The sequence below is a fragment of the Prenolepis imparis genome, unplaced genomic scaffold (genome assembly GCF_030444845.1).
Source record: "Prenolepis imparis isolate NDT839.2.m4 unplaced genomic scaffold, iyPreImpa1.0 SCAF_13, whole genome shotgun sequence".
Taxonomy (NCBI): domain Eukaryota; kingdom Metazoa; phylum Arthropoda; class Insecta; order Hymenoptera; family Formicidae; genus Prenolepis; species Prenolepis imparis.
The window spans coordinates 6,770,096-6,798,093 of NW_028141171.1; the positions used below are offsets into that span (position 1 = coordinate 6,770,096).

Below are 27,998 nucleotides of genomic sequence, written 5' to 3' on the forward strand. Positions count from 1 at the left end.
ATTCACCATTTATCACTGTCAGAAAACTTTTATTACAAATCCATGTTTTTCTTTTCATTTTTGTTTATACAGCAAAGTAAAAAGTCATTTCTCTAAGATTACACACTTGAATTCAACGTATATTTATCGCTAAGCAATCATCAACGTATGTATGTATGTATAGTATGTATAATATGGCTCGCGCAGAGGGTCTATGTATAAGGGAGAGGCCTTTAATTAGCCGACTTCGTAATAATAAAATCACAATGTTCAATATCCCCGCATTCAATATCACCGCGTTACAATGCCGATGAATATTTTAACTTATTCGTAAAGATTTAGTCTTTCGTATCGTTGCACACTCGATACCAAAGAGATCTAGCCAAATATATCATCGACATTCATCTAATTTATTAATCTCAACCAGAACAATGGCAAACAAGAAATTGTTAAAAAATGACGATCGATTCTATTTCAGTGAAAATATATTACCGCACTCTAACGCAGTTTTAAATAACAAACACAATAAGATAATAGATATTTAGTTGATACAAAATAACTACAAGGTATATATGAAGAAAAAGTTGTGAATTAAAATAAATATAAATGAGGACTAAGTTGTGTTTTGCATTAAGTATTTTAATTTTTTCGTTCTCTTTCTACGAAAGTATTTTAATATCAAATATTATAGTCATATTAAAAAAATGATATATATTAACAAATCAATATTTTATTTTATTAGACAATACTTTTAATGGCGAAACGCACACACACATATAAATACAATTTTTTTTTTATTGTCAGAAACATTCGTACTTCGTGTCTTTTTTTTTATTTAGAATAAATTAAGTATAAGCTGTAAAGATGCCAATTATAAAATATAAACGAAAATGCCGCGCAATTCTTTTAAGAAAATCTAATTGAAAAACGTGCTTTATATCGGAGGAAATAATTAAGAGATCTTTTTGGGATCATGTGTGCTTCATAGTACATTCCACATTGAAAGAATTGGGAACAATCCTTTATCTTTATTCCGATATGGACTATATAAAAAGGTGAGTCTCGATGCCAGAACGAATGAATCGCCAATCGGGTTCATCAACGCCCGAATTATTACTTCTATTCTCTATCGAAACTTTCTCGTCAAAATTTCTTATAATCAGTCAATTAGGATGAGCCCGCCGTAGTATTTCGATACTGGCGGTTTCGCGTCCTGCGCACGTGTGTTTACATCTTCCTGATATTGCTAGTGCATTTCGACAAAAGCGCGAAGGTGTTGGGGTATTCTACTAATCTTTTGCGTCTTTCTGACTACTCGTGCGGCAAGACAAGCGAGCGTGGTGTATTTCAGAGGATAAATCGAGTCGTAAAGCTCCTTATCGCACAACAGCGTCTCGAACGTTTTGCCGTCATTGTTCACGGCGTCAAGATGCGCGCCGGCGTCGAGCAGATCGATTGATAAGACCGGTCGCCAAGGACGTAACAACGCGGTCAGATGAAGAGCCGTGTTTCCATCATTGTCCCTGGCAGTCACATCCGCGCCTACTCTCAGCAGAGCTTTGGTCAAATGAGGAGACGGAAATTTGCACGTGGGATACCTGCCAACCAGGGCACCGTCCTCGCTGTGGCTCAATTGCAGCGCATCGCGACCCTGAAAAAACGTTGCAAAATTGGCGGTATAGATATCAAGGATTGCATCTTTCAATTTATATTCGATGATAGTTGCTAGCGGTCGCTTACCTGCTTGCCTTTGGCATTTATTCGGACTAACTTATACAGCTCTTTGTGTAAGGCGATGTATTCTTCACTACCCTTCTCTCCGGTCTCGCGTGTTAACAGACACGCCAAATGCAGAGTTATAACGAGGACCCTGTTTAAAAATGTTAAATCGCGTTCGCACGCCAGATCGCTCATTTTGTCCAACATTTGCTTTCCTTTCGCTACTTCGTTAACCTGCAAATAATTTTTTTAGGGCGTAAAAAACGATAAATATCGGCGCTGATCGGGACATATTTGCAAACGTCGTTTTCCTACTCACAGCTTTCTCGAAGACATTCAAAAGATCTTCTCTCTTCACCGGCGGTACTCTGCGACCTCTAGCTGTCTGTCTGCCTTCCTCGCCCACCATGAAGCTAAAGAGTTCGGTAAAACTGAATAGAGAGCTCTGCGTCATAGGGTTTAGCGGCTCCAGCATGCTCTGTTGCATATCGAGAGCGTAGTTCCACAGCTCGATACAGCGACGAAATTTACCCGCATCCGCATAAACTGCCCCGCGATATCTAATGTAGTAACTCGTGTCCGGATGGGCCGGTCCTAATATCCGTTCTCTAATCACTAATGCCTGCATGCGCATCTCGTCCGGATCCGCCAACAAATCATCCAAGGCTTCGGGTTCAATTACTTCTCGAGCGAAATCATAAGCGGCTACAACGGGCGGAGATTCAGGTTTCGATATCATCGGGCCGTCTCCCCGATATCTGAAAAAAAAATATTGCACAAGGTACGATGTTAATTTTTTTAAGTGAGAGAAAGAAGATCAAACTCATATATTTTTGTGTTAACAAATTTAAATTTCTATATCTACAAAAATTCGTGTTATATATTTGAAAAGTATGTTTAAAATTATATTATATAAAAATTTCTAAGACATTCGACTTTTGAGATAATCTGTAGAGATGTTATATACGTACCTCTCATCCATGGCTCGCTTCCAGAACTGTAGAGCACCTATCATGTCTCTTTTCTTGTCCACGTAAGTTGCTCCGAGCAACTCCAGCGCATCGATGCGTTCTTTCCTGCTGAACAGTTGCGGAATGCCTATGAGGTACTCGACGATATGCGTGTGACCTAAGAGAAGAAAGTAAAAAAAATGTTTTCGATTAGCGCTCGTTTTTTCCCCCAGCTGTCTAAGCATCGCGGAACAGATCGCTTCAGATGAGCAAAATAAACTATCGTAGGGGAACCTTCGAGTGGTGCGTGGAACTTTCTGCTTTAACCTGTTACTGCTGCCGCGAGGAGTGGCGTCATTCCATAGGAGTCCACGTCCATCTGAGCGCCGTGCTCGACGAGTATCTTCAGTATCTCCAGAGATCCGCTCTCGGCGCAGTCGTGCAGCGCCGTGTTGCCCTTCACGGACTTGCGATTCGCGTCCGCCTTCAGGGCGAGTAGGAACTTTGCGATTTTAACGTGACCCCGGTAGCAAGCGATCATCAGGCATGTGTGCCCGTGTCGGTTCGCCATCTCGATATCTATAAAAATAAATTTTAAATTTTATTTATTTTAGTTTTATTTTTCATTATTTTTATGTTTATTATTTAGTTTTAAATATTACATATTTTTTATTTTACATGGAAAAAAATCATGCGCGATCGAATGTTTACGTAATATTCCGTAAGCATAATTTTATCATTTAATTAATTAGATTAATTTTTACAAAATATATTTTTCTAAATCAAAATCGAAATCTTTACGCTTTGCTTTTATTAATTCTTCAGACAAAGACTGCGTTTCGAAGGAATTCGTTGGCAATACTGCCAGCATGTCGTCATCCTTGTTGTTTGCTGAATGTTGGACAAGAATGATGACATGCAAACAGTAATTCTGGGACGCAGCTAAATATTCTCAATATAAAACATACATAATTTATGGATTTATATTTTATGTTTCATACCTGCACCATGTTGTACTAAAAATTTGACGATGTCATAGTGTCCGTCGAAACATGCAGCACGAAGAGGCGTAGAATTCGTTTTCGTGATCGAATTTACTTTGGCGCCTCGTCTCACCAGCAGTTTGACTAGGGCCAAGTGACCAGCGGCCGCCGCGCACCACAAAGGTGGTGCACCTTCGATCGTCTCACCTTCGAAGACCACTGTTTTCGGGGAAAAAGAATGTTGATAAATGTATTTTACAATTAACAAAGCGAAAAATTAAATAGCGTCTCGTCTTGCGAAAAGAATAACGATGCAAACGTAATTACCATAAATAAAATAAGCTGCGCATAGTAACGCAGTATGTGTAATGCAAATTGTTGCAATAGATTATACCAGCGTATACTATACAGAATATTTATGGTAAACGATAATCTTTGCTATTAATATATGAGCCGTTCGCTCAAAGAACGACTTAAGTCGACTTAAGTCATTTTTTAAAATTCGCTTGCCACTGTGTTACTATTCATCTAAACAATAAATCTGTTCAGTTTCGCTAATTTCCTAACTATTTTAAGGTCTTAAAATAATATTTTGTATTGCGCGGTTTCAACGGCGCACCACCACCAACGTGCCAATAGTGCGCTGTCGATGTCATTGCGCGTTAAATTCACAGTTAATCGATTTCTGTATATAATGTATATGAGCCGTTTGCTCGAAAAACGACTTAAGTTGACTTAAGTTTTTGCACAAAAAATTGAATTAAAGATTCAACGGTGTGATTCGAGTTATTAAACATTATGTTTCTCAGCTTTTATATTTTGTAATATAGAGGTATACTATTTAGTAATAATTTATTACCATATAAAAACAAATTTTAAAGTAATATAATTATTTTCACCATTGATTACATTAAAATCATATATAAAATTTTAAGTCGTTTTTCTGATGATAGACTACAACAACATGTAAAACATCTTTGATGTCCGAAAAAAATATTATTAATATACAAAAGCTGGTTTTTAGCATCAATTTCAGTTACACATAAAATAAAACATTAATTAATTTAAAAGAAAACTTAGTATCTCGGTGGACGAAAATTTATTTTATTCTATATTACATTAATCTACAACTGTAGTTTTCTTTTAAATTAATTAATGTTTTATTTTATGTGTAATTGAAATTGATGCCAAAAAACAACTTTTATATATTAATAATAGTTTTTTCGGACGTCAAAGATGTTTTACATGTTGTTGTAGTCGATCGTCAGAAAAACGGCTTAAGTCATATTTTATGTAATCCATGGTAAAAACAATTATATTGCCTTAAAATTTGTTTTTATGGTAATAAATCATTACTATATAGTATACTTCTATGTTCAAAAATATAAAAGTTGAGGTACATAATATTTAATAACTCGAACCACACAGTTGAATCTTTAATTCAATTTTTTGTGCAAAAACTTAAGTCGTTCTTCGAGCGAACGGCTCATATATTTGAACAAATATTTTGATCGTAATTTTTCGTGAAAAATTAAATAGAAAATTATTTTAAATCTTTTGTTAAATACTTTACTTTTGCATTTAGATTTGAAGATTCTTCTCAGCAGACGGATACATTGGCTCGAACACAAAGCTATTAATGTAAGATGACTGTGGTCTTACCTGACCCAGGCTGCTCCACGTCCGCCCCGCATTTTTCAATAAGATATTCTGCCACATCGTAATGTCCGTTCCGACATGCCATGACTAAGGGTGTTGCGCCATGGGTTTTAGCACCGACTAATTGTCCTACCTCATCTTTGCCCCGATGCTCCAGAAACACCTTTCGAAAGAAAAGAATAAGAAACCACATGAGACACGTGTCACTTTTATGATATGATAGGACGCGAATGGTGTCGTAGTTGTAAAATATTTGCATTTGTATTGAAAAATTAATTAAAATTAAGAATACCCACAACGTCGAGATAAAATATTTAACATACTTCGTTTTCGATGAATTTTTTCTTAAGTTAATTCGAGATTTATTTAATTCTGGTGCATTCGAGAAAATTAAAAATTGAACGAATCCTCTCTCGCATCAACTTACGTTAGACAGTACGGAACCCGTGTTGGATAATTTTAACGAGCTAACACGTTCGAAGAACAAACGGATATGTCACGCGAGATGCGTGTCGCCAGAGATTTCAAAGTCGACTGGTTTAAGGTTTACGCGGTTTCGTTGCAACACACACATACACACGTGAAAAACCTCGAAGGTTCGTCGAATGATAAATATTTAAATTCCCCCCTTTTTTTCTTGCACGCATGTGTCGTCCTACGTTCTTAAAATTCTTTTCTTTTCGGTTATGATAATTCCCCTCTTTCACAATTCTGTCATTCAGCCTTCTCGTGAGAACTTTTTCAGTCGATACTTTTCTTCAGTTATTGCACGCTCATGTTCGGAATAAAGAAGTCTTTAGATCTTCAAATCTGCAATGGCTACGAACGTTCGTAATGAATTTAATTTGAAGAAGAGAATAGAAGCAACAAAGAATTTATGGAGACAAGTTCTTGTCGACTGTTCAGACGTCGTCTGCGAGATAATATTCGCCAAGTTACTCGTGTCGACGTTCACTGTCGGTCTAAACACCACGTGGCTGCGGCGCACGTTTCGTTTAAATGTTGTGAGGGACGGGGTCCTTGCGTCACTGACACCTAAGAGACCCCCTTGTAGACTTACGAGATCATGCAACGAACCGCGAAGTGACAAAAGTTTTGGCCCGTCCTTCGCAGTTACACGTGAAAATGTATTTCGTCACGAAATGTTAAGTACACCGCGAACTAAATGCTGAAGAATTTTTCAATCAAATAATTATATCATCGTCGCATTACAAGACAACACGTTAAGATTATTAATAAATTAAGCGTCTTCGAGAGGCGAATCAGATCGAATTATATCGGAGACGATCAGTCGAAAAAATCGTAATTTTTTTCCCTCACAAAACTCATCGAACGATATTCGCGCTTCGACAAAATCATGAAGAAAGCTCGACGATTATATTATTATAAAGAATCGGAGCAGTCCACGCGCGCACCCGCATAAAAGAAGACTGAACGCAAGAGCCAAACTCCGAACTCGCCGTCTTCTGGAGAAATCATCATTCTTCGGTCGTCGTGGATGTGCGAGTCCCGTTAAATGAATAAATCGGAGACATTGGGACCCATCATGACAAATGAACCGCTTACGATGGTTCGCTACTGCAGGAAAAAGTGGGGGGACGATATTTTTTCACTTTGTGTTCTTTCTTGTCTTTTTTGTCCTCTCCCTCTTTTAATGCTCCTCCTTTTCGAAGAGAAGACCTACATACTTTATGTGAAAGCCTTACTTTGCTGTATTAAAAAAGTATTTAAAAAATACAATGGACGTATAATATAAATGTTAATTAAAATTCAATACTTTAATATCAAAATCTAATATATGATTTCTTTCTCCTTATAATGTAATTTTCATTATACTAAATTTGACAAAAAAAAGATTATATATTTCTAAAGAAAAAATTTCAATATATATATAGTTTTGAAAAACATTTCTAACTCATCGAGATCTAGCACAATAATCAAACGAAAGATTAATATTGATGAAATAGTCACATTTTATGAAAAAAAAAAAAGATAAAATCAAATTTCATATATATATTTTTTATCGATAAATTTTTATTAATAAAACTATATAGTCTCGTCATCAGACTCACCTTTGTTTTTTCCGACTTTAATTCTTTCTTGCTATATACAGAATCAAACGTTTATTTTTGTAACTCGTTTAATTTTTCATCTCAATACAAAAGAGAAATTCGGTCTTTATCGGAGACCAACAAATCTATTTTTCATTTCACCCTCTTATTTCGGTCGGATCCACCAAAGAGTCGGTGCCGTTATTTGTGTGACCGATTTACTTTTTTCGTGAGCTCGTTCGTTCATTTCATTCTGCTTCGACTCCCTGCTCCTTCACCTTACTGTCACGTTCTCGTTCGGTTCCTCGATAAAATGTAGGTAACGAGGTCAACCGATGCCGAAACGAGCTCGTAAAAGATGAGATAAAACATTCGCCTTTATTCTCGCGTTAAAAGAAAATGCGCGGCTCTTTACGAGCGTCTTTTTGTCGATAATTTTCCACTTTAGGAGACACACGACAGCTGCTGCAAACGGTTAATCGTACAGCAATGATGACGGACAATCAATAACAATGACGAAGAGTTGCATCGAAAAGAGTACGAAGTTTGTGAAAACCGAGCGAATCGTTCGAATTACGTGAAAATAAAACGCAGCAGAAATGACCTATCATCGATACAAAAAATAACTCCGAAGGACTGCGAGGTTCAATTATATGAAATTATGGTGTCGTTTTTCACGATGTCAGCGATAAGATTTTTTCGCAACTGTCTTGGAGGAGCGAAACGTAACGTGCGATTTCGACACGCGATAAAAAATAAAACAATCGCTTTCATTAACATAGAAAGAGAGATGGAGGCGCGAATAACAAATTATTCAGACTGGAATAATAAATTATTCTTCGTAGGTTCGTTATTGTTGTACGACGTTTGCCCCGGAAAATGGGTTATAGCCGACTTCTCGTCGGCTTTTTTCAACGGGCTGTTGATCATGCCGTTTTCACGCTCGCTTGGAGAATAGAGGATACATTTTAGTACAGTTTCGGAGCATTTCTTTCTTGATCTCCCGTATTAACCCGCACGAAAAATTCCTCATGGGCGAACAGTAGCGGCAATGGGCGCCACTCGTTGGAATATATCAATAACGCATCATTTACGGTCTCTAGTCATAAATTTAACACTAAAGTCAATTAACGCTAGGTGCAACTGCGGTCAAGCACCGTACGCAACGGACACGGTATACATTTGTCTCGCGGCTGAATAATGCATGTGCAGTTGTTGTTGCAAGCGTGTAAGACACGTCCCACTTAAATTTTACGTTCGCCATTTCGAAAGGTTTAGTTTGCCTACGTCGCATTACGAGAAGTAGCACAAGTCGTAAATAGTCCCCTCTCCCCATGATTCATTTACATTGTGTCGAACCTAACGATCTGGTAAATTCGTCAATATATCAACGAGAAACACTCTATCAATCTCGGACGCAAAACGGACGTAAACGTTTCGATTTTACTTAACGACATCGCATCAATATCGAGAAGGAGGTTTACGAGCTACCGATTTTATCATCGACAAGAGAGAGAGAGATAATAATAAAGTATGAATGAAGAGAATTTAACGATAGCAATCGACATGCTCGCATAAATCATCGATCGATAATGACTATTTGCAAATTTATCTCGCGCATCAAGAATGATGTATGATGACGAGCAACATTTATGATAGATATTATATTAACACGTTTGTTTTTATCTATAAGTCTTTGTCTCATATTTTATATATATATATATATATATATATAAAACTTGTTAATACCTTGTTAAAACCTGTCATAAATAATATCGCTCGTGATATTATGATATATCATTCTTAATAAGGTTAATTTAAATCACAAATGATTTGCATGATTACATTCTATCACTGATTCTACTTTTATTCTACTTTATTATGCATATATATATTATATATGCATAATATTGTATAAATATGTAAAAATATATAAAAATTCAATTACGTAATTTAATTATGTAAAATAAAATAGATATTTTATTTATATACACGACGGATAATAAAACTAAAAAAGGCTTTATTAGATAATTTAATTTATCAAGTAATATAATTTTAGTTATTTTTTAATATAGTTTATAATAAGAGATATGATCTCTCTCCCTCACCCCTATTATTATAAAATACATTATATTGTAATCACATTTTTATTTGGAACGAAGGAGAGAAGTAAACTGACGGCCAATTAAGTTACATTAGAATTTACGACAAAATATGTAATTTATGTGGGAATGCTGTGAAAATCCCATCATGCTCGACCTCGACCGACTTGCTTCACGTGCAGTAATTACAATTGCGCGCGGATATTCCAGAACGGTGACAAAAAGTTTCCGCGAGATAATTATATACGATTACGGCATTCGAGTATTAGAAAATTACGCTCGGATAATTTCGCCTTCGTTAAACATTGTTGTGTACGCGAACGATTTATTACTATATAATTCGTATCCGAAGACACGATATACGATAAGTGCACGGATCCGATCGATAAACGAGACGCGATACGCAATCGCAACGATTTAGAAAATAATCGATGCCGAAATGATTATTCGTCATTATCTGAGAAACCTGCTGGAAAATTGGATAATGCCTCTCTATACGGAGCGATTTAATAATTTTCGGTTGGTTTATCGGTACTTAAAATAATTGCTCGATAAATTATTAATTTCCGCTATATTGTTATATAATAACGTGGATATATTACGCTCTCAAATACTGATTTTATAGAAAGTTGTGGAGCGATCAATTAACTTGGCGGTGGTTGTGTGAAATTCATTTCGCGCGAGCATAAATTCGGCAAAACTTGATTAATTAGAAATAAAACATAGAATCGAACAGAGCTACCTATTTAGTATCCTAATTGCCTTGCTATATTTTCATATAAAGTTATAAGTCCATTAAAACTATTTTTTGTTTGTCAATTTGAAGCTTCGTTCATTTTTTTGTAAATTGTTCTGCCTTGCAAAAAGAAATATGTCGCAAAAATAAATTTTGTACAACGTAATGAAATTATTATACTAATTTTTATTAAAATAAATTAAATTTTTCAATTTGTAATTATTTAAAAAAAGGGAGGAAGAAGAAATAAAATATTATATTAAAACGTTATAGATTGCTCGGACGACTTCGTAAAAAATAATTCACAATTCTCTTGGAAGAAAAAAAATAGATAAAATGAAAGATAACTGCAATAGCTTTTGTGTCTTTGTTGTGTGAAATTTATGCGGCGAAGACATCAAGAATAGAAATTAAAAGAAGAGAGATGCAGGAAAAGAATTATAATTTTAAAACAGGTTTCATCCGTTATTTGGGATTCTAGATTGCTCGTGAGTCATCCAAAAGAGTATGTCAATGCACTATATAGAATCATTTCGAGCGTTTTGTGTTAAGGACAAGGAATTATTACTGTCGGACGAAAATAGACTCCAGAGACGACGAAATATACGCGAGAGGCCTTTCGCCAGTTCATTTTTCGCGGTGCAGACTCTTTCTCTTTTAATGCGAAGAGGAAATTATACCGCATCATCATCACACCATAGCTACCGTTGTCGGGATTTCCAACTCTCGTCGGGGTTGTTGCCCCGAGGTCCTTAGACAAAGAGAGACCGCGCACGAATCAAGGTTAACCCTAACATTCTAAGCAGCTGTAGAACCTTGACATTTATCTAGTAGAAAGTTTTATAAGCCCTTTTATGCACTCTTTTTATAGCCAATCATTATATCCAATTATAACATAATTTTGAATGATTTAATTTAAAATTAAAGAGCCATAACACACACAGATCGTGTTTAGCAATAAAATCAGCTTGTTAAAGAGACGTATAATGATGAAACATAATTCATTATTATACAACGTTTCTTGCGAACAACAGATGCTCATAATTCTTGTAATTTTATGTTCAATTACGAGATTATTGCTTTTCTGCTTTATCGTTCTGAAATATAAATGCTAAACCTCTACAAAATATCAAGATTTGCAAAAGAATGCTAATATTTGTAATTTTTTAATTTTAAATTTATTAATAAAGTAATTAAGCACACAAATATTAATGCACTCTGAAAACAAGTAAAAAAATGAAAACTTATTCCAAATATTAACATTGCAAATCTTGACATTACTTTGCAGAAGTTTATACACAGTTGGAAAATTTGTGTTTTCTTGTTAAAAACGGTCCCCGTTAAAACTTTTGTGTTAAATTAACATATTGCTGTTGTGTTAATTGAACTCAAATGTTAAATTATTAAAATAACTGAAGAAAAGTGTAAAAATAACACAATGTGTATTTACTTTTAATTTTACACAATAAATATGTTCGATATTATTAGTGACAAGATTTATCTGTTAAAATTTACAGAAAAAAAATGTTAATTTTACTTTATAATATAAGTGGGGATGATAAAATGTAAAATTAACAATGTTTTTAGTTAATTTTTACATGAAAACTATGTTAATTTAACACAAAATTTATTTTAAGTTTACTTGAAGTTTGCATTTATTTTATGTTAAAATATTAACACAGTATTCGTGTCATCATTTAACATATCCGTATTATGTTAAATTAACACAAAAATTTCTGTGGACCGTTTGGGACATGTGATATTTGTTAAATTTAACACAAATTTTTCAACTGTGTACAATTTATATTTAATCGATATTTTATTAATGTAAGAATAAAGAGAGCTAGATGTTTTACAATGATACACGCGTATACATATTTAGGATAAAGATATCTTCTCATATGTATTTATAAAAGTGAAAAGATCTGAAATTAATAAATATATCTAGTTTTATAAAAAAATGTGCTTGCTAATTATTTTTACAATTATTGCGTAAATAAATTTACGCAAATTATTTATTTTAAGAACATTTATTTAAGAAATTATCAAGTCATTATTTTATTCTTTTTTTAAGGCGCTTCTTGAATCCATACAATTGTCAATAAATAGTACATTAAAACTTACCCGCGTGAATGTGTCATCTTCATTCGACACGTGCTCCATTAGACTCAACCAAATATTTATATGTAACGAGATTGAGATATTAGCTAATTGAAATCACGTAAGAAAAACTCGAGACGTTTCACAAAAATGCAAGCAAAATACCGAAAAGTGTATTTAATTTAAACGAATCGGATATTATAATCCAACAATGTTGGGAGAAATAATCGTTTATTATTATGTAGACAATCGGAATATAAATTTAAAATCTTGTCGTGTAAATTAACGAGCATTTACGAGAGATAGAAATGAATGAGTTAATCTATAATACGCGTCTGGCAATTATATTATCCAAATATAGAGTTACTCAATGTGAAAACAAATTCAAATCTTAAAAAACAGATTTATAAGATTTATTTAAAAAAGGTGAAAAATTTACTTTTATATTTATGTATTATTATTGAAAGAAAACAGGCATTCCCGTTCCATTTAGACAATCTTTTCTAGCACTGATTACATTAAAAAAAAAAAATCACTTTACAAATTACAAGTCGATTCAAAATAATTGATAAAAATGTAAATAAGCTACTTGCAATCACACGAAGAAGCGACAAAGATTCAAAATTAGTTTGATCACCGAGTAAAGAGGAAAACGCGCGTTTAATTTAAAAACGAGACGTTTAAGGACGACGAACAGACTAAACGTAGGCTCAAATTATCACTGAAGTGACTTCCTCAAAGCACGTAAGGATTTAGCGCGGTTTCATAAGGAAGAAGGAGGAGGTGAACGAAGTTCAATCATTATAACGTTGGAGGTGGATCGACGACTGTCGAAGTCAGGGATGTATTGAGCTTGAGAAAGTCGCCGGTCCAGACAGGTTCGATATTCAAGATAATATTTTCACAGAAGATGTCGCATATCAATAAATAAAATAAAACATTATAGAATAAAGTGATATAATTGTTATACAATTTTGAGCAAGTAAAAGTAATTTGCATATTTTTTTCTTTTAATTATTTCAATTTATTGATTTGTCGATATTGAAAATCGATATCCTCCTCCATCTCTCCTGGCGCAAAATAATCTTTAGTTTATAAATACTGGAATAAAAAATATCACGAATTATATTAATATGATCGATTTTCGCAATAGTTATACCGTACTGTTTTTGTAACACAATAAATATAAGAGGATGCTTTATATAATTATTATTGTATGACCCTATATAATAAAGTAATACTGTTCGTAGAAATTAGAATTTTATATGAATTATTTTTACAATAAAAAATAATACATATATAACGATAACAGTTTAATGGAGAAAATTTTGCCATTTGTTTGAAAATCCAAGGGACATCACTGACGGCGAGCGGGCGATTGGCCGCATCATACAAACGGTCATGCGGCCAAACGCACCGCCGTGCAGCTTTCTAATTGTTCTTCCTGATCGACTCTTACCAGCAGTACGATTATGTAACAGACTGTCATACCGGAGAAAAGTCAGGTAATATTATTCGAGCGATTACGTGGCGCACGCGTTGCACGAGACGATTACGATGAAAAAATCATACACAAAACTCACGTAATCCCGGAAAAATCACGATCCGAAAAATCTAATGCATTTCAAATAATAAGTAATTTTTTTATTTGACGTCCATCGTTCTTAAAAAAACAATTTTTTTAAACGTCATAAATTCGTGGATTTTCCTACTTTCCTATCGTCTCATCAAAAATTTCTTCAAATCTCAAAAATTCAGCGAAATAAAATTTCTCGCCTAATTAAGATAAATTTTGAATAAAAGAATCTCGCCAAATCTCTCAACATTTACAAATTTAATTCTTTACACGAGTTTTTTTAGTGTTACATTAAAAGACATTGTATTAATAGCATATCGCGTATAAAAAACCTGAATAATATTGATATAAATAGTGTATTTAAGTAAATTGCATAATACAAGGCATCTCGAGGAGATGCAACAGGTTATGCTAACACTTTTAATGTAAATATTAATTCCTACATATATAGCTCGAAATGCGCAATCATTGTATGGAGCATCGCTCGATGTCATATTTGATCAGACTCTAGCGTCAAATCCCTTATTTTGACTTGCGCATTTGTTATTTAATTAGCAAACTTATCAAGTACAGTATCACGAAAATTTACAAAAATACTCTTCTTAATTTATTTAAACTATCACGAAGCTAATAAAGTTGCATCATGTCAAATTAAATTATGATGAAAAATTATATTAATATATATTATAATGCAAAAAAAAAATAAATTTACTTTAAGCAAGACGTCATCATAATGATCATAATCAAGATATCGTAAACAAATTAAAATGCTAATAAATAATTAAAAATAATTGTAAAAGCAATTGTAAAAAATTCAAAATATATTACATCAAGAAACAGTGTGAAACGATGCATCGTGAGTCGCATCGCGTATGCAAATGAAGTGCAAAGAAGAGGTCGACTGGCGGAAGAAGCGAAACGAGACGCAAAATTGACGGCGCCAAGCGCACATAAAGCCGAGTTATGTCAAGTTACACAGCGCGTTTACTTTCTAGTCGGCATCGTTGCATGGACTTTCGATGAAAGTATTATGATTGCAGTTGTAATAAGTAATGACATTATCGATGATAATAAGAATTTCACCCGCTGCCGTAATTGTGAGATCTGTTGATTAAGAATTGATCTGATACACGTGTATATGTCAATATGATTGACATACTAAATCAATGTATTTTATTAATTATATATATTATATTATCACACTCTATTATACACATATTTTGTTATTTTGTACCTTATAATAATAAATGAAACATTAATAAAGTTGTCTTTACAAATTTTCTGAAACTAAAAAAAGGAGGAGATAAAAACGCGACGAGCAACTTTCATTATTTTTAGAATCCGTGCAAAAAAAATCAATAGGGAAGCAAATAAGAATCCTAATTAACAATGTCTAAAAACTGTTTATCGTGTTTAAATTTTAACCTCTTTTTTCTCTTATTGTTAATTTCAGACAATTTATTTATGCATCACAGTTCTTTATTCTTTAAGATTTTAAAATATCTGTTGGAGTCATATTTCATATATTTTTAGAAATCTACTAATTATCATTTCTTAAATTAGAAACCCAAAAAAGTTTAAAATTTGTCACTTTTATTTTTACAAAAAAAATTGTAATTCTGTTAAATAATGTAATTTATTACGGGGGAAAAAAAAAAAAAAAAAAAAAACCGATCAAAATTGAATAAATTCTTAGAACTATGTATAATTTGCATATCCAAGAAAACGGGAATGTCATTAAGTGGAATCTTGACAAATAATGAGGTAAGCAAGTACACGAGGAAGTTACAATCGTGAGATAACTGTCGAGAAAAAATGTAAGTCAAAGAAAAACAAGAACTTTACTACGTATTATCGAATGGCAAATTTAAAATGTTTGTTTAAACGTGTGATTTTATCGCTATATTCCTTTTGATGTACGTTTTAATCGTACATTTCAATAATATGTGAGAATGATTATGTAGCAATACAATAGAGGAATAGAGAGATAAATATACTTTGAAATTTTGAAATAACAACATTTATAAATCATTAGAATTTCAAGAACATTCGCACATTGCACGGTTACTCGACGCAAAATTCACCTTTGTCATTTTGTTACTTCCGATATGCTTCTGATTTTATGCCATATCACGTAGCCATTGCGAATGAGTATCAGCGGTGCAAAATTCATTCGATTCATTAACCCCATTGATTGGGCCTCGTCAGCTTGTCACGTAAAGTGTTAATTACCTGCTAAATCACTGTCCTAATTGAGAATACTGTACTTCGGAATCTGTTTATGTCACGTATTTATGACTCACGATACCGGAAATGACTGACTTTGTAAAATAATCGAACCTTTTATATGTGAATACATTTTTTTTTTAAATATGTCGTCTCAATAAAAGTCCTAAATCGCTTTTGTTAAAAAAAAAGTGCATTTTTATAAAAAATTTTATTGCATAATTTTATTGATTTTAACAAATTACTTAATTTCAGAAAAAATTATCTTGATTGCTTATTGCGAAGATTGTATAATGTAATTTAAAACTCATTGTCAATATTAAAAAAGACATGTATAATTCTCACGATATGTCACAATTGCAAATGAGAGAATAAAAAATGTATTTAGATAAAAGGCATTTCCGAGTGAGTGACATGAAAAGTTGATGTTCCACGTATATGTGAATGCGATTCTACGAATCATTGATAATGATCTCGCGCAGTGATTTTCCACGTTTCGCGAGTCAAAAGCAAAAGTCCCGTGGGTTTTTCGCAACGTGCGAAAATATTAAGTAAATATTTAAGTATTAAAAAACATGTATTCCGGTTTTTTCATAACTTGTTTACATCTCAAAAAGCAATCAACGCATGTTCTCCGCATTTATGAATACAAATAAGTACTTGTAAAACATATTAAAATATCAATAAGGATACTGAAAACAGGAATACAAGATGAGTAATGCATTTGATGACGATCGATTTTACGTCGCGTATAAGATCACGCAACATCACGTATTGTTGCATTAAACTGCATAGCATATGCAAATTTCTCACATCGATACAATAAGAGAGACATGGGGATTCTTTTAAAACTTTTCCTTCTTTCTTCTTGAAATAAAATAAAAATGTAATATTTTTGAAATTTTGGATATTATATATTATATACACCATATATAATTCTTTCAGAATCTTATTAAAAAAGAAATATGATAAATTTCACGAATTTATAATTTCCGACGCGTAGCTAAAAGAAAGAAAAAAATCGTGCGAATGCATTTTAAGAAATGTCTGTTCAAATGCGTAAAGGAATTAATTAATTAAATATTGCAAACACAATCGTGTTCGCACTCGGAACTCCTACCCTGAGTTCATTCTTGCGACTGACCTGCTTTTCGTGGACTTCCGGCCTAGCTACAGCTATTACAAGTGTATATGTACGATTTATAACGATCGCACGATTTCGCTAACGGCAGGAAGCATTGCAAATGGTATATTGATGCGCTGTTGCTAATTATACTTTAGCATTATTCGATTAATCCATCGAATCGCAGCCATATAGCAATTGTATATACATATATCATTGTATTATCTTGGAATAGTTTTTTCATTGCCCTTTAACCCGTGAGAATTTTATATATTCGATGATACATTGTTTCAAATCCTCACGTTCTAGTTTAACACGTCGCAATTTATTAATATTACTTGGTATTTTTATTTTATTATAGAGCTTTATATTAAGAATGGGTATTAATAATCATAATCTTTGAACTAATCTTTTTTTAAAAAGCTCTCAGCTGTTTAATGACGAGTGAAGACAAAAATAGTGAAGAACTTGGCGTAATTAATCCTGTTTTAAAAATTGATAATAAAGCAAACAGTTGTTGTTGTCTTGTCTATATAATTCGTTCAAGAGAAATATAATAAAATATATTATCAAAATGAAGAAGCGACATAAAATATCTAATATAATAAATATGTACACATATAAATGATTACACTGAATACTATGTTGAATTTGCCTAATTTATGAAGTAATTTTTTTCAATTTAATTATCAATTTGAATCTCTTAATTCTTAATTTCAAAAATGTCAGGTTTATCTCCTCGTTTGTACTTTTTATCCTTTTGTTTCACGCGAAGTTATGTCTCAGATATGTGTCTCTGACTCACCACGTATTCTATCAGTGTACGAGTAATATTAGAACACGATATATAAAGAATCCAGTGTAATCTTCTCGAACGTTGACGCGACGTAAGGCGAGATTGCGAAGTAATATTTGAGAGAATTTAGCAAAATGTCACTTAACATTTTTGTTGATTCGTTTTTAAAAGCCAGTATCTTATATTTTTTTTAAATATATGAAGAATGCTATCACGTACACATATGTACTTAGAAATGACAATTTTTAAATATTGGTATCATAATGATAAATATAAAAAACTATAGGAGAAAAAATATATTGTAATTTAATCTCACATATTATTAACATATTTTAATATGTCTATCAATTAATTAAGCAATAAAGTATTAAATTTTAATAATTTTTAATTCTAAGCTACTTGATTTAGATTTTAGATTGACATTTGTTTCAGTTCAAATATCACAATTTTAAATCAAACCAAATCAAACAGATTTCTCTTTAATACAATACTGAGTTATTCACTATTTTTGTACTTTGTGCAGTATGTGCATCTGTTCATCCGGTTTTTTTTTATTTTATAGGAGCGTGCAAATACACTCCTTAAAAGGGGCTGCCAAGAGTCCGATCGGTGTTTTTCTCATAGAACGAAATATCCCTCTCGAGAGACAATAACCCTCTCGATTCATTTGCTCGTGGAAGGGAAAATAATGAAGAGTCAGCTTTCGACCTCAGAATCGTCTTTCGGAAGTTAAATAAATATTTAGTCCAGAAATCCTGAGCGCTCTTGACGCATGCTGAATGTTTCTCAACCTGATCCGGATACAGGGCTGCTCGGATTTCATTCAGGAACAAAGGCAAAGTATCACAAGCGCTGATGATTCAAAGCTTGTTAACCAGAGAAGGCAGTGATTTTTCGGGAAAAACTCTGATTCGAAAGAATAAATTGTATAGTTTGAGAACCATTTAAAAAAGTCTAAATAAATTTAACTAATGCAAGTGCCCGTTATAAATAAAATTATAGATACAAGATTACAATACAACGAATATTATCAATGTAATTTTTAATGAAAGAGCGAGTAATCGACATAATCGAGAAAATATTTCGCTATTTTTTTTTCTTCTTATTATCTTGTTGCTATTTTCCTCATTTACTTATCTTCTTTATTGGTTTATAAGCGAACTGATGGGGGCTAAATGTCAATCACCAATGAAGTGATTATCATCATAAAGTCATGTCACGCGAAACGGAATGTGAAAGCATGTGATTACATGTTAATAGGGCGAATAACGAGAGGTGGCGCGTGTCAAAGACGCAAGTCGAATGAAAAAAAAAAAAAAAAACGTATAATACAGAAATGATCGGCGACATAAAACGTGAGTGATGGCTTGTCAGACGCAATGTCAAGGTACTGAAATTTTCTCGCGATTACGGCAAATCATTTATACGCGAGTATGTAACGGGGCTGACTGGAAGAGAGCCTTTGTTCGCCATCGCGAGAAAGAATTTCTCGGATAGAGAGATAGTAGAATAGAAAAACACGGAGGACCTTATCGATCTTTTCGCACTGCGCCTCAAAAGTCACCATTTACAACGTAGCAAACTCTTTTAATCTCATCACCAGACTCGGAATTACATAATGCGGGACCATAGGATGTAAATTTTTCTGCGAGATTGAACCTACATCTGTAGGAATAAAATTGGTATAACGATTGCCATTGTTTTTTTCTACATCTACGAGCTTCGAATTTATCGCGTATACATGTATCTAAGAAACATCTTATTTTTCAGATGTCCTTCCTCAAATATTCGAATGTTTGTGTTTTCTTTTCAAACGTCTCTCGTTACGTCAAGTATGTTTTCGCGATTTGACTCGAGAAGCGAAACGTTCTATTAATCACGAAACGAGAGCAAAGCGAGATATCTCCTTTCGTTGACTTGACTTGCCTCGCGTGAGATCAGTAGTGCGTTATCAGTATTTAATTTTCATCGCACGAGTTTAATTTTTTTTTTATAATGTTTACTCTTAAAAAACGTATATGCATATGTATAAATATAAGAATATTTTTCGACAATTGTAAAAAACCGTACCATAAAATAATTTATTGTTTTATAGGCAATACACAGAGAGAATTTTCTCTTAGAATTTACCCTGAAAATCATGGTAATCGTGTGGAAGGAATTTTATGAGAATTTCTCTGATTAATATTTATCACAATAAAAATAATAATATCTATCACAATAAAATATAAAATAAGATTGATTAATTTTATTATGCAGTTTAGTAAAATTAATTAAACATATTTTATATTTTGTTGTCATAGATATTATTATTTTTATTGTGATAAATATTAATCGGAGAAATTCTCATAAAATTCTTTCCATACTGTCCCTCGATTACCATGATTTTCCGGGTAAATTCTAAGAGAAAATTCTCTCAGTGTATAAAAACTAAAAAAAAAATCATTTTTTTGATAAATCTTAAAGATTTTAAATTCAGTTTTTATCCAAGATGTAATATTTCGCGGAAACATGGTCGAGATCTCTGACATCGGAAACGGAGTCAAGTTGCACAAATTGGTGCCAACCTTGGAGCTGTCATCAGTGCGTTACGCAATTGCTCATGTATAACGTGTACGCGAGACTGCGTTAAACGCGCTGTTAGTAATTGGACAACTGTACCATCTTGCGTAATACCCACGTCACGTCGGATCGATTTGAAAAACGTGCTCCACGATACGACGAGTATCAACATCGGTTGCCGACCGGTCTTGATTGCGTTAATTATACTAATTATACAATATTAAACGTGATCGCTCCAGCGATGAAATAATCGTGCGCGCATGTTTCTTCTCGACGGAAAATTATGTGGGAAGCACATATATAATCATTGAACGGTATACGATTGTACATTATACAATACACGATCTCTCTGTGATTTAACGCGTGAAATGAACAGAAACAATTCTATCTTTCGGTGTATATAGAGTGATTACAGCTTACGTCGATTCTAATCTGCGTGATAACGAAGATAACGCTCTTCCGTCGAAAGGTCAGAGGTCCGCAAGATGGTTACTTTGTCGATTGAGTGGTTCATTTCAGGTTACACCTATGTGAAGCTATTTTAATCATTCGTATGTACAACGCGCCCGTGATCGCCTGTTGACTAACTTTATAAATAGACTTCGGTAGGTGGATCGATCCTGTGTCGTTGGTACGTAAAGTCGTTAACAAATATTACGCTTTTTGCGTCAATGAGCGAAATAATTGCGGATCAAGTATAGTTTTCACTTGAAAAAAATGTAGGACTTGTGCGAGATATACCTCAATTGATATATGCCAATAATATATGATCGACTCAATGTGTATTAATTATATTAATTATATTTTTGGACGTTTATACGTATCAAAATATCAGGGCAAAAAATAATTGCGAATTTATTATGTATATTCTTATCAAATCGAATTCACATTAAATTATGTCACACATTTTTGGGAGGAATTTTACAATTAGACCTTTGCTCGACTCGATAACCCTCATAATCATGCGATTAGATAGATTGTCTCCCGTGAAAAATAAACAAACACTTTTGCTCGACAGCTTGCGAAAGAAAAATCAACTGCAAAGAAATAATACGCACTTTCTATTCGTCGGAGAACATTCTATCGATATGCTTGCATTATTTTGCATCTGAAATCGGTATTCATTATCCTCATTCAGTTTATTTATTATTGCGTCACGAATAATCAATTCATGAATCTCTGATGATGCCTCGTCACTGCATTTATATAATCTAAACAAAGATTCACAATTCTCAAATAATTTTCGATTCACGAGATACACTCATTATTTCGTCAATTTCAGATTCACGAATGACAGAATGATTCGATCGTTACTTATTTGCCTAAAGCGCGTAAACTTTTATTCGTGAACAATCGATCGAGTTTGATGAATAAAATATGACCTGCTACTTCTATCATTCTCTCTTTCTCTCTCTATATGTATAACAACATGCCATGTATCGCGTATCCGCGCATGCACGAACACATATACGATGGTCTCAAATGCAATAGCATCAAATGCGCGATAGCAGTTAAATAAACTTGCGGATGAGTAAATATATCCCGTCATCCGCGAAGTCGGTTCTCGAATTAGATTTCTCGAACGCGAGCGGTTGCCGCGCAAGCGGTTCGACGATCGATTCCGCAATTTATGATGGGAGTTACCTCGCAAATTCTCGTTAAGTATCACGCGCGCGCGGCAACGTCTCGCCAATTTACTAACGGGTATTAATAGTCGTCCCGGAACTAGCACTCCCTTATACAAGCTTACAAATACGTATACATATTAGGCATAGGGAACATTAAATTTCATTAATCTCTTCGCGCCGTTGTTTTGCGATTTCGATAAATATCAGATTATATATACGCGGTAGCGTATCTAAAGTATTTCCTACCACGAATAAATACATTTTTATTGTGCTACGAGTACGCGGTAAAACATGTGGGGTAAAACATAATATGGACAATTCGAAAGACAGTGTAGAGGTTAATGAGAAAATTAAGCAATTTTCTTATTAACACTTATCAATTTTAAGAAGGTCTTGATTAAAAAATTGGCCATTAAAAGCTGACACGAAACTTACAAAGCTTAATTTAAAATAACAAGAATATATTGTAAAGACAAGATTATTCAAGATTAAAAGAAAAAGATTTCCAAAAATTAATATTAAAAGTTAATTTGTGTGTGTGTGTGTGTCTCTTCATATAAGAGATATATTAGGAACAGTGAAAAAAATGAAAAATATTTACTCGCGGTAAATTGGAAGAAATCTGTAAGTATAATTAACATAATAAAAAATACATTTTAATTGTAAAGAGAGGAAATAATAAATTTATGCATCGCCAAGTTTAATATGTAATCAATTTTCAAAGTGTAAAAAAGTTCAAAGTACGAAACCGTCGTTACTAGCAGCTTTAACAAAACATTTACTGTATATATTGACATAATTTTGAAATATCGATAATCATCATTGTATAGATAAGACATCTTTGCGTATTTCTCGTATCTCGAAGAAAATATTTTTTTATGCGAATATATTAATATTAAACGAAGAATGTCATCAACCAAGTGCCTCGATATCTCTATATAAGATATCAGAAATAAGCGCGTCACAAACGACCGAGTAAGCAAATGATAATTTCATGATAATATAAGAGAAAGGTAGGCGGATAATTAATTTGGGTCTTAATCGGTTTGTTCGAATAATAAATCGACGTGATTAACAACTGCGATATGGAGAACTTGTATACTTTTATTGACCGCCTCCTCCTCGTTTCGTTTGCCGATCGATTAACTCAATGCTAACAATGCTTGCGACATAACGTTGCTCCTCTATTAACGATTTACTAAGTTTTACATTGTCGGATATTCCACATGGCAAGATAGTTAACGTGAGATCGGAAAATGCAAATGAAGATTAGTTATTACTTTTTTTGCCCATTCATACCGAGACGTGTCTTACGTAATTGATATAGCGTAATGATGTAATTAATTAGCATGACTGTTGTATACGAAATGCGCAATCGTTTCATTTGCCTATGAATTTTCGATTAATTTTTTTATTTTGTTTCATTGAGGAAATAATGGTGCAATCTTTTTAACGACGTGTCACGCGTCCAAATGTATACTTGGTGCATCTATTATCAATCATCGACTAGACGCTATAAGCGAGCTATGGGGATACCTTGTATACACAAATCGCGACGCTCGTATTTACGCAGCGTTTAACGTCCGAGTATCGAAACGTGGTCGGCCACGTCGAGAGCAGAAGATACGCAACATCGATTTCATCGATAAGCCACGCAACATGGCGATTTCGCGCGTTGGTCAATCGAGCTTTCAACTCGCTCGCATGTTATTTCTACGCTTTTCACGCTTTACACGCGCGCGTGATACGTGCCAAGCCGAGATGCAAACGTATACATATATGAAGGGCCAGGCAGATTCAACCGTAAGCACGTCTATGAACATCCCACTACTAAATATAACTGCTGTTTGCTGCGGCTATTTCCTACTCGAGAGATAAACGCGAATCAAGAGGAAGGAAAAGCACGCGCATCTTCGTCGAAGGAAAGGGATCTTTCTCTGAGATTTTTTAATTCATAGTCCTTATCAACGCTTATCGCTTATCGAGATGATAAAGTAATCTCAACTGTGAGAGTGCATTCATAAAGGATGAACAAATGACTTTCGAACAAATAAGTCAGTTGCGTTTCAATGTCGAAAATCGTAATTAAATTTTTATGTAATTTTTGCACAAATGTCAAAATATTTATAGCTCTCTCTGAGAAAATTCACAAACGTTGAATAGTAACAAATAATAGGTCGACAAGTTTCAACTTCAAGAATTGATAAAATAAAAAATTATTGCAAATACAGAGTTCAAAATAATGAATTCGAATGGATACGAATCTTATAAGTAATTGTGAAATTATATCCGATGATTTTCAGAAATGTAATTATTTACAGATTTATAGATAATTTTCTGTGACTTCATAAAATCGCAGTCTTCTATTTATATATATATATACTTTCATCATATACAGAATGTTTCGTTTTAATGATATTTTTGCTAAAGAAAAATCAATTCTTAAATTAATTAAAAAATTATTCATTGAAAATGAATAATAAATACACAGAGAGAATTTTCTCTTAGAATTTACCCTGAAAATCATGGTAATCGTGGGACAATGTGGTATGGAAAGAATTTTATGAGAATCTCTTTGATTAATATTTATCACAATAAAAGTAATAATATCTATCACAATAAAATATAAAACATGTTCGATTAATTTTACTAAACTGCATAGTAAAATTAATCAAACATGTTTTATATATTAATCAGAGAAATTCTCATAAAATTCTTTGTATACCATATTGTCCTACGATTACCATGATTTTCAGGGTAAATTCTAAGAGAAAATTCTCTCAGTGTAGAAGTAAAGATCATAATAAATATTAATATACAGAGAAATATGTTTAAAATTCCGAAAATTCGATGTATTTGTCTAATGGAATTTGTCATGTTGCGTGCTCGCCGCGATATTTCGAGTTCGTCACAGATTGTTGCAGGATTAACCGTGCCAAACATTTCGAAATCGCACACACAAACAGAATACCGTTAAAGACAATTTTTTCGCACGGTCTGTTAACGTGCACGCGAGGAAACGCAAACGAAATGTCGGTAAGAAAATGCTAAAATATCGCGAGAAAACTTTCGATACCGTTGCTCGCGAAGATGTTTCACAGAGGAGAGTTGGGAATATTTAAACGTCGATAAAATCGTCCGGAGAAAACCGGAAAGTAGCAACCTTGCGAATATTCAAGGTCTTGGGTATTACCATCAGGCTTGGGAATTACACAAGATATGTACTTGATAAGTATGCATTAACACAAAACCTGCTATTGAAAAGCCTCCTTGTCAGTAGAAAATTGATTTTTATGTTTGTGATAAAGGTGTCAGATTGCGGTGTCAATTACGTTTGTATGCCAAAAGGATCAAGAATGAATGAAGTTAAGCTTGGAAATAAATAAGGAGACTTTGCTCTTTCGTATTTCGAACAAACCTTTTACCTTGATAAAATTTTTAATTTGTGATTAAAGACGAGAATCACAGATAAAAATTGAAAAATTTAATTAAACTTAAGTTGGACGAGTTTCTTGAGGAATTGAAATTGATTTATCCACGCCTAGATGTATCTGATCAATTTTTAATAATTAATAATTCTTATCAAATGTCGAATTTAAGTAGATCAAATTAGCGAATAATGGAAACTTTCTCGGGCTATTTCCATTCATTCCCATAGCAACGAGCTAACGATCAGGCAGCAAAATTTCGAAATTATGCTCGACAAGCCTGCGCGTTCACCATTTCTGTTTCATAAGCTGCGCGACACGTCTAGAACGTCGCAGCGAGCTGCAAATATTTACCCTAAATTCGTGCGCCAACGCACAAGCGTAGTTGCACGGCATTTTAATCGGAATTTCAGCTGTCTTCATATATTCGATAGTATTATATTACTTTCTCCGCGATTTAAAGACAGAATTTTAATGAAAAAAAAAATCCATACCTTTTACACTCTGTTTGCCTACTTAAATTATTTTCAACTTTCGACTGCTTTTAATTGTTGCGCTTTGTATCGTTAATATTGCTCTCGAAAAAGCAGAGCTAATTAAATGCAAATAGATAATTTTACGTATAATTTTCTCATTTCTCGTCTTAATTTCTCTTCTTTTAAAATGATAAAAATACTACGTTTATTAAATTTAAATTATACTTAAATAAATATAGTGCGACTAGAGATATATTTAACTAAGAAATATTAATATGTAAAGACTCTGAAATAACTCAGGACTCTCGAGTGCGGTCGCACTCCAAGTCGAAGGTTCAATTTTCAATCCATGCCAATATTTTTCTCGCGATCGATATCTACAGGTAGAAAAGTACTGTCCTCGAATACATGATTATCTGTGAAATGAAAGCTTAAGTCGGTATTTGAAGCGCTACTATACACTGTTATATACCGCAACCTTTAAAAGGTCAGAGCTTGTCTATACCGTTGCGATAAAACAAAACGCACACATACACAGAATAAGGTTTCGAATATAATATAATAAATATATAAATATATATGATAAATATTTAATAAATATATAAGGACCGAATTTCGTTGTAAATGTGTTATAACGAAATAAATAACAATCGGGAGATAGAGTAGCCCAATTGATTTCTTCCTTATTTAAATATTCACGCAATTATATATGCGTCAGTGATATATGATGATTTATTGTACGCATAGCAACATTCGAGTTAGTTTTGGCAAAACAACCGCGAATGTAGAAAAAATTATTTTTGCTTTTTATATAAATAAAAATGATAGCTCACAATGTAGCTAAGCTCTCTAGATGTAGAATCTAATGTGAATCACACAGTAGTGGCCTCGTAGAAACCATCGAGAACTGATCTATTTCAAAACATCTCGCATCTCAAGGCGACGACCTCGAGAAACCCGAATGAGACATTGAAAAACCATTCGCAACAATGTTGCAAAGACCGGAGAGAAACGAGAGACTCTTCATTTCCGCTCGTTGTAATTTATCGAGAACGGAACTTCCGATAACGGTGGCGGAAATCCTTTTGGGCAATCCCAAATTCTTTGTTCCGGCTATTCAGAGATTGGCGAAAGAATCCGGACGATTCGCATTTTCCACGTCTCAAAGATAAAAGTAACGCGTGCGTCATTGGAAAATGTTTGATCGTCCCACGAATAAATATCGGATTGTCGCTTTGTGACGTCAACTTTCGACTCGTCTGGATCGCACCGTTTTGTAGGTTCGATTCGGCCGATATATATATATATATATGCACCTTCGAAAATATCGCGATATCACACGCAGCCAGAACCATTATAGAATGCGAAGTAACTCACCTTGAGACGTTTGAGCTTGCCGTCCCTCGCAGCATTGTACACCACGCTCTTAAAATCCATTTTCACATACTCCAGGGCCTCCGCCACGTCGGCTGGGCTCCTCCTCCTCTTCGTCGCGAGCACCCCTTCGTCGCACGTAGAGTGTACACGTATTCCCTCTTGTCGTCGACGGTTGACGTCGGTTTCGATGTCGTCGACACCCCGGGTCGCGAGACCGATCCGTTCGTGGAACGGCGTTTCTCCCCTCTCCACCTAAGGCGGCAAGAGGACAAAAAGAAGTCCGCGTTAGAGCGAGATCGCGTCACCTTTCGCTCGTGCAAAAATGTCCCGGAACGCGAGAGACGGATCGAGGAAAATTGAGAGGACGATTGCGCGTTCGCGATAAATCTATCTCTCCTAAACAAGCGACAGGATACAAGACTGTCGCCCTCGGCCGCGTTTCCGTTCGCCCTCGCTCGTCAGGTGGCGGTACCAATCCGAATCGCGCGACGGTTCGTAAACGACTGAGCTCGCGCCGCCAACCGCGC

The 27,998-nt window shown here is 33.9% G+C and overlaps 1 protein-coding gene across 2 annotated transcripts; it reads right to left on the reverse strand.

Annotated features, from left to right (window-relative positions):
• Positions 1-8: 8 nt before the first annotated feature.
• Positions 9-27,998, reverse strand: LOC145944871 (protein fem-1 homolog CG6966). Of its 2 annotated transcripts, none has more exons than XM_083053488.1 (8): positions 27,472-27,998; positions 5,294-5,453; positions 3,650-3,850; positions 2,976-3,227; positions 2,670-2,826; positions 2,018-2,456; positions 1,720-1,932; positions 9-1,630 (listed from the first exon to the last, which is right to left on the reverse strand). In XM_083053488.1, exons 1-8 carry the CDS (start codon positions 27,529-27,531, stop codon positions 1,226-1,228), a joined length of 1,887 nt encoding a protein of 628 aa, XP_082909614.1. In that variant the 5' UTR covers positions 27,532-27,998; the 3' UTR covers positions 9-1,225. The 2 variants fall into 2 exon arrangements, with proteins under 2 accessions (XP_082909614.1, XP_082909615.1); XM_083053489.1 differs by lacking the exon at positions 27,472-27,998 and adding an exon at positions 12,304-12,586.

Excerpts from the sequence above, each read along its gene's own strand:
- LOC145944871 (XM_083053488.1), bottom strand. The coding sequence starts at position 27,531 with ATGGATTTTAAGAGCGTGGTGTACAATGCTGCGAGGGACGGCAAGCTC. Across the intron at positions 3,228-3,649 it reads TTTAGTACAACATGGTGCAG|ATATCGAGATGGCGAACCGA; the intron begins GTATGAAACATA and ends TTATTTTTATAG. Across the intron at positions 2,827-2,975 it reads CCTCGCGGCAGCAGTAACAG|GTCACACGCATATCGTCGAG; the intron begins GTTAAAGCAGAA and ends TTCTTCTCTTAG.